The sequence below is a fragment of the Ailuropoda melanoleuca genome, chromosome 2, assembly GCF_002007445.2.
Source record: "Ailuropoda melanoleuca isolate Jingjing chromosome 2, ASM200744v2, whole genome shotgun sequence".
Classification (NCBI taxonomy): Eukaryota; Metazoa; Chordata; class Mammalia; order Carnivora; family Ursidae; genus Ailuropoda; species Ailuropoda melanoleuca.
The window spans coordinates 5150325-5158587 of NC_048219.1; the positions used below are offsets into that span (position 1 = coordinate 5150325).

Here is an 8263-nt window from a genome sequence, read left to right on the forward strand (position 1 = left end):
GACTACTCTGTGACATGAGCATTGCTTTATTTCTTTTTCATAGATGGTGAACCAGAGGATAGACTAGTTAGTAAATAAATAAGAATGATTATACGGTTCAATATTGAATGAGTGGACAGATAGACGAAGAATGCTATTCTGTGCAGAATTTTCAGAAGAAACTCAAAGCCTCAAATTAATCCAAGACATCCTTCTGCATCACAAAGATGCTCGAGATACCAAATAATCCCCAACCAGTTTGTTCCTTCATTCATTCAACGGTATGAAATTAGTTCATACCCTGCACCAGGTACCGTTCGGCCCACAAGGAATCAGCTGTTCTCTTGGAGCGCGCGCCGCACTGAGCGGGGCGACAATAAACTTAGGCAGGGATTCAAACAGGATGACGGGATGGTAGCTGTGAATCTACTTTGTATTTGGTATTCAGAAATCTGAACTAAAAGGTTGGTCAGTTGAGGGGCACAACCTGTGCTTTGGGTTGCTTTCTCACAATTTGATGGTTTATTCCCCTTTCCCCCCTCTTCCTCCTCTTTACCGTCCCGACGGCGCGGACGCCAGGTCTCTTCTCTGGTTTTACCCGCGTAGCCCAGGCGTTGCTGCTCAATGTCCCGGGAGCACAGGCCTGGCCCAATCGGATGCCGCCCAGGGCTTCGACGGACGGGGATTGGTTCCTCATCTCCCGGGAGAAGCAGAAAGGGCCGGGGTTCCCCCGAAACATGTGGCAGCCGGCGGCCAGAAGTGAGCGAGACAGTCGGAGAAGTTATTTGTTGTCGCCGGAAGTCTGAGGGGTAGAGCGCTGCCGGGTGATGGCCGCTGAGGAGGCCGTGGCTGGGAAGGTGGGTGGCGGGCTTTGCCCAGGGGTTGGGGATAAGAACGTCTGCGGCTAGCGGTTTGGCCTAGACGTACAGGCGATGCCAGGGAGGGAGGCGCACACACCGTGGGGTCGGGCGGCTGTGCGCTCTCGGCCGGGCTCCGTGGCACCGGCGGGGAATCGGCCCGGGCCGCCCCGCCTCCACGGTCCTCGTCGCCGCAGGCGCCGGTGGACAGCGCGGAGGAGGCGGAGCAGCCCCTGGCGGCCCCCGCGGAGCTGGCCGCCCAGAAGCGCGAACAGAGGCTGCGCCAATTCCGGGAGCTGCACCTGAAGCGGGTGAGCAGCCCCCGAGGCAGCCGAGACCTGTCATCTGGGTGGCGCGTTTGGGTTCGTGGAGGGACGAGCAAGTCGCACCGTCGCGCCTGACACGCCCGCGGAGCTGAAGAAAGATCTTTGCCGGTGGTTTCAACCCTGGTAGCACTCTGGAATCACTCTAGAACTTTTTAAAAACGCTCGTGCCTAGGCCTCACTTCTAGAATGTCTCACTTAATACGTTTCTGGACCCAGACACTGGATTTGTCTGTTGTCATACAGCAAGTTGGCCACTCATTGGTTCATCCAAACACCCTCCTCCTCCCGCACCCCCAAGCTCCTAGTGTGCCGTAGGCAACTAGGTATGTGAATACAGTGGTAAATACGGTAAGGCTCCTGCCTCGTTATGGAGGCAGGTCCATAACCAATAATTACTCCACGACTTGGTAATTGTATGTTAGCGGGAGGAACAAAGTGCCTCAGAAGTACAGAGAAGAGGGGCGCCTGGGTGGCACAGTCGTTAAGCGTCTGCCTTCGGCTCAGGGAGTGATCCCAGCACTCTGGGATCAAACCCCACGTCAGACTACTCCGCTGGGAGCCTGCTTTTTCCTCTCCCACTCCCCCTGCTTGTGTTCCCTCTCCCGCTGGCTGTCTCTGCCATGTCAAATAAATAAATAAAATCTTAAAAAAAAAAAAAGTACAGAGAAGAAAAAGACCACTAAAGACGAATGGGACAACTAAGCTGCTTGAAAGATGAGTGGGATATTACCAGACAAGTAAAGGAGTTGGGGGAAGAGGCATCCAAGCAGTAAGGACAAGTGTAAGGGCAGAGTCCTCATTAGGGTGGGAGGCCCGCAGGTAGCCAGAGACAGGGTATATGTGAGGAGTGTAGTTATCTATATTTGCGCAGAAAAACTCAATTCAAAAAGTAGTCAGACACACACACACTTAATTTGAAATACTGTGTAAAGAGTAGGCTGGATGTTATGTGAAGAAGTAATATAATTTAAACATCATGCGTTTGTAATCTTTAATGGATCACTGGATCTAGGTAATCGGTAAGCGCAAACATCACAAAAAGGGAGAAAATCAGCGATTATGTGTCTCCTGATAGAAGTATATAAACTAGCTTCATATAAGTAGACTTGTTAAATATTACCCGAACTGAATGGAACCACTAGATCTAATGACCAATTTACAAGAAATACAGGGAGCCTGTTAAAGGACATCACAGGGAGGCAGCTAGCACTTCGGGAAATAGGATAATCAGCCTTCTCATTTTCACAGTCCTCAAAAGAGCAGGGGGTAAAAAAGATGGAGAAGGAAACTATAGATTAAATAAACCTTAAGAGATGTATTGATTAATCACAATATATGGAACTTGTCTGAATTCAGACTGTAAAAATAATGAACACTTGAGACCATCAGGAAAATGTGAACATTACAGGATATTTGATATTAAGGAATTAATTATTTTGGGAGTGTGATGGTGGTATTGTTAAAGAGGTATCAAAGGGGCACCTGGCTGGCTCAGTCAGTGAAGCAAGCAACTCTTGATCTCGGGTTTGTGATCAAGCCCCATGTAGGGTTGTAGAGATTACTTAAAAATAATTTTTTTTAAAAAGTAGATATTAAAATATTCATAGATAGGGGGGAAAAAACAGCCAGAAATCAGGAAATTTGGTCTTGGCCTAACTCTGCCACTAACTGTGATCTAAAAACTTTCTCAAATTCATAAAAATTAGATTGGAGTTTCTCTCCCAACACCTTCACAGTTTATACATGTGACCACCTGTCCACTTGCTCAGTGTTTATCTTGAAATTGCTGTTTAAATTTAATGTTACTATTAAAGATGAGAATTTTACATTTTTATGTCTTTAGAGGTTCTCTTTTCATCTTTTCTGTTTGGGGGTTTATTTTTGAGTTTTTTGTGTTTTGTTTGAGTTGGGGGAGGTCATTTTGTTTGATTTGGTTGGGAAAAAAGATTGTTTTTTCTGTAGCTTCCCACAGTCTGGATTTTGTGGGATGCATTCTGATGGTGTCTCCTACCCTGTTTGTTTTTAAAGGAGGTGTTAGGAAAGGTGTTTTCAGAAGTGTTAAACTCATTAGTCACTGAGAATTTGTCCTGGACCCAATTTGAATTAAAAGAGACATGAAAATGGAATCACCTTCTCAGTATGGACTCAGTGTCATTCAGTAGCATCTAAAATCCCCTCAAGTCCCTCCGTACAGTGGAACTCACACTGTGGGAAACTCTGTTTCAATCCAATCCTAAAAAACTTGCTTATATCTCACAGCCAGAGAGTAGTCAAGTCCATATGTCCCTCAGGCCTTCTTACTTCCAAATCATAGCTCTTTCCATCCCTACCACCTGGTTCCTTGAAGGTAGTAAAAGAATATTTAAAGTTATAGGAATAGGTATTGACCTCCTCATCTCCCCCTCCATAAAATTCCCCCAACACAAACACACACGGAAACTTCTCTAGTGGCTCTCCTCCATTCGGGATAAAATCGAAAGGTCTGCTTTGGATGCCTGCCATACAAGAAGACAGGTAATGTCTATATAGATTTGTTTCCATACCTGTGCTGACAGACTTTGTGTGTCCTGGTGGTAGAATGAAGCTTGAAAGTTATATCACCAGGAAGTTGTGGAGGAAGATAAAAGACTTAAACTGCCTGCAAACTGGGAGGCTAAAAAAGCTCGTCTGGAATGGGAGCTGCAGGAAGAAGAAAAGAAAAAAGTAAGTACAATTCCACCATCCTTACAAGCTGTGGATTCCGGGATTCTCTTGTGTTTTGTCGAGGCAGCATATGGCATAGCAGGTGAGCACTCCAGCTCTGGTCTCAGCTGCACCTGAGAGAGTTGTGAGAATAAAATGTGTAAAACACTTAACAGCAGTGCCTGGCACATAGTTAGAGTGGCATAACCAATGGCAGTTAGAGTAAGAGCCTAAGCTACAGTAACAAAAGCTCCAGTAAAACCCATAGGGGCACCTGGGTGGCTCAGTTAATTAAGCGTCTGCCTTCAGCTCAGGTCATGATTCCAGGATCCTGGGATCGAGCCCCACATTGGGCTCCTTGCTCAGCAGGAGCCTGCTTCTCCCTCTTCCTGCGGCTCCCCCGTCAAATAAATAAAATCTTTTAAAAAGAACCAAAAAACTATAAAGCTCACGAGTCTTTCACGTATCAGCTCCCTGTTGAGCAGCCCAAATCACCTGGCCTGATCCAACTGCAGGGGAGGTTGGGAAATGGGCAGCCATGAGCCCAGAAAGGAGGGGGAAAGAATTTTAATGGACACCTAATGTGGCCACCGTGCTGTTTTTGGTGTCAGTGTTACAGAGTTTTTGTTTTGTTTTTGTTTTTAAATAAGAAATGCAACTCTGGTGATTTTTTTTTTTAAAGATTTTATTTATTTATTTATTTGAGAGAGAGCGCACCAGGGAGGGGGAGGGGCAGGGGGAGAGGGAGAAGCAGACTTCCCACCGAGCAGGGAGCCTGCTCAGACACCCAGCCAAGCCACCCCGGCAATCCTAGATGTATTACTTCTTACAGATCATAGCAAATTCCACAATTTTCTTTTCAAGCTAATCAACTTAAACAGTCTTGATAGCAATCTTTAGGCCTCTCTTGATTTTAAAGTGATCAAAGAATTATATACAGGAATAAAACTAATGTTTTTTTCCCCTCTTTTCAGGAATGTGCAGCGAGAGGGGAGGACTATGAGAAAGTGAAGCTGCTGGAGATCAGTGCAGAAGATGCAGAAAGATGGGAGAGGAAGAAGAGGAGGAAAAAACCCTGACCTGGGATTCTCAGGTAAAACTGGCTTTTACTTTATTGAATGGGCCTGTTAATAACAGGTCTAATAATACCCCAACATCTAAAATAGTCTGGATTCTCCTTTTATTATGCTGCTGCCCAGTTACGCCAGTATCATCGGCTGACCAAGCAGATCAAACCTGACATGGAAACCTATGAGAGACTGAGAGAAAAACAGTAAGTGATTTAATGGTATATTCTTAGTATGTTACCTGGAAGGACCTGAATTTGAGAGCTGATTCTGGAGCTCCGCTTCCTGGCCTTGGGTTCTGGCTCCACTTACTAGACGTGTCACACATTGTTTCCTCATCTGTATACGAGGAATAGTAGCGTGTATCTCATAGGGTTACGGTAAAGACGAACGAATGCATTCACACAGTGTGCTTAATGTTTGGCACATAGGACTGTGTGTAGGACCATCCTCATGACTACTGTTGCTACGACTGTGTCCCTTACCTGTGGAGGGTATCTGCCCTGATCAGGTGCAGTAAGCGGTGCTAAGCTGCACTGGCTCCTTCCCTAAGACAGGTGGTGTGCTTAAGATCACGACTGCTGCAGTAGGGATGGTGTAGAGAGAGCTCTGAACTGTTCAGAGCACACCATGCTCTCACTCAAGCTCTCTCACTGTATGGCTAGGGTGGGTGACTCCATTAGCCTCTGGTCCTCAGCTGGTGTCTCACTTGGGCGCTAGAGTAGATGATTTCTTAAGTACCTTTTTTCAGGTCTGATTTCTGTTTCTTTGAAATCAAGTATGATCCCAGAGGTTTCCATTTTTGACCACTAAACATTGTCCAGTTCTGATGGTATGGAATCTTTATGTTACTTATACCTTGCTCTTTCTCAGTGGAGAGGACTTCTACCCAACATCCAACAGTCTTCTTCATGGAACACATGTGCCCTCCACAGAGGAAATTGATAGGATGGTCACAGACTGGGAAAAGCAGTAAGTACTATCATGCAGCCGTAAGTTTTCGTACTGATTTCATGCCTCGTGACAAAATTAACTTTGTGGTCTTCAAGTGTAGCAAAGGGTAGAAATTAAGGAACACCTGAATTACTAGTTTGAAGAGTGGTCCCATCACCATCACTTGTACATTTATGTTTTGAGTAGGGTAATTAGGCAGAACCAGCAGTATATATATAAATTCTCTCAAAGTAGTGTAATAGGTCACTGCCCTTGTATTTCAACATGAAGTTGTGTTCCCAGTCTGAAGACTAGATCCTCTGATAGTACTATTAACTTATAAATTCAGTAAAGTTCAATGAACATATTTCTTCATAGAATTTTTTCCTAAAGATATTACTTCCAGACTTAAGACCACAAAAGAAAGCAGCTTGGAATTTTGTGTGTTTCCATTACTGATTCTACTCTTAGTTTCAGGCAGGTTTTGTTAAGATCAAAAAAGAAGGCAATTTTAAATTTTGTAAATTTTTTTTCCTTCCTCCAGAATTGAAAAACGAGACAAGTATAGCCGGAGACGTCCTTATAATGATGATGCAGACATCGACTACATTAATGAAAGGAATGCCAAATTCAATAAGAAAGCAGAAAGATTCTATGGGAAGTATACAGCTGAAATTAAACAGAATTTAGAAAGAGGAACAGCAGTCTAATCTCCTTTAGGAACTGTTTTGACTGCCAAATTACAACAGTAAACCAGGACTTCACCTTTCCTTTTATAATTTGTGTTCTATGACTATGTATTTTCATGTTTATGTATTTATTACTCACTCATTTCAGAAAAAAAGTCATGTATTTCTGTGTTCAGAGTGTGTGCTTCATGTGTGTCCTCTGCTGGGCTTAAATTTCCTAGCTACAGACATGTGAGTCACCATCATCCTTACATTTGTCATATGTTTGACTTGACCTAGAGTGGAACTTGGGAGCTTCAGAGATAGAATGCTAAATTGAGACTGCTTTTTCTTGTAAGCTATGGTAGGTAGTGAAAGCAAGGGGACAGTGGCTCCTGGAAATTACCCTGGCCAACCCTCTCCAGAAATAGTCACAGTTAGCAGGTACTAGCCTATCCCATGCTCTACCCCAGGGCCCAGGTACATTTATGGGACAGGCACAAAAGATAGGTACTGCTCCTCTAATGACATTTTGTTAAATACACCATTTTCAAAAGCAAATTTCCCTTGGAAGAAAGTAAGTTAAAACATTTGGTCAAAGTATTATTAAAGCTTACATAATACAATGTTTTTTTTAAAAACCTAATTGAAATTTTAACCTTATTTCAACTGTAACTGAAGAATGAGGGCACTAGTTTGAGTAGTAATTATGGGAAATACAGGACAGAAAACCTGAAAGTCAGGAGTATCCCATGAAACTAGAGGTTATTTGTGCCATTTTATATGAGAAGAGTAGGACTGGGATCAGTTAAGTTGGGCACACCAGTAGCTCTGATTTAGTGAATGATGGGCTGATTAAAATGGTAATGTAAGTGCAATTTTAATAGTGGTACATTGAATGTACTGTGAATAGAGAAACTTTAATGTTGTACATTCAAATATAGAAGGAGGTAGATCTGTATATACAAACGTGAAAAGATGCTCATATCCAAAGAGAGTTTGTATAAGGCATTAAAAAAAAAACCCCAGCATGTACATCATACTAAGTATGATTCCCTCTGTGGGATGGAAACAGAGGTATTAAGTCTAGGGAGGGGCGCCTGGGTGGCTCAGTTAGTTAAGCGTCTGCCTTCACCTTAGGTCATGATCCCAGGGTCCTGGGATTGAGCCCTGCATCAGGCTCCCTGCACAGCAGGAGCCTGCCTCTCCCCCTGCTTGTGCGCTTTTTTTTTTTTTGAAGGATATGTCATCTTGTTTTATTTATTTATTTTTTTTAAATGATTTTTTATTATATTATGTTAGTCACCATACACTACATCCCCGGTTTCCGATGTAAAGTTCGATGATTCATTAGTTGCATATAACACCCAGTGCACCATGCAATACATGCCCTCCTTACTACCCATCACCGGTCTATCCCATTCCCCCACCCCCCTCCCCTCTGAGGCCCTCAGTTTCTCATAGTCCATAGTCTCTCATGTTTCATTCCCCCTTCTGATTACCCCCTTTTTTTTTTTATCCCTTTCTTCCCCTACCAATCATCCTAGTTCTTACGTTCCATAGATGAGAGAAATCATGATAATTGTCTTTCTCTGCTTATTTCGCTTAGCATTATCTCCTCCAGTGCCGTCCATGTTGCAGCAAATGTTGAGAATTCGTTCTTTCTGATAGCTGAGTAAATATTCCATTGTATATATGGACCACAACTTCTTAATCCAGTCATCTGTTGAAGGGCATCTCGGCTCCTTCCA

General features: G+C 43.7%; 1 protein-coding gene across 1 annotated transcript; it reads left to right on the forward strand.

Moving 5' to 3' along the window:
• Window positions 1–1018: 1018 nt before the first annotated feature.
• On the forward strand, window positions 1019–7476 carry LOC100474683 (pre-mRNA-splicing factor SYF2-like; the record flags this gene model as incomplete). The annotated part of the gene is given in 6 exon segments (XM_034645044.1): window positions 1019–1147; window positions 4819–4911; window positions 4913–4937; window positions 5027–5117; window positions 5785–5883; window positions 6389–7476. Coding segments are annotated over 6 exon segments (603 nt in total), but the record flags the coding sequence as incomplete, so codon positions are not given.
• Window positions 7477–8263: the final 787 nt, after the last annotated feature.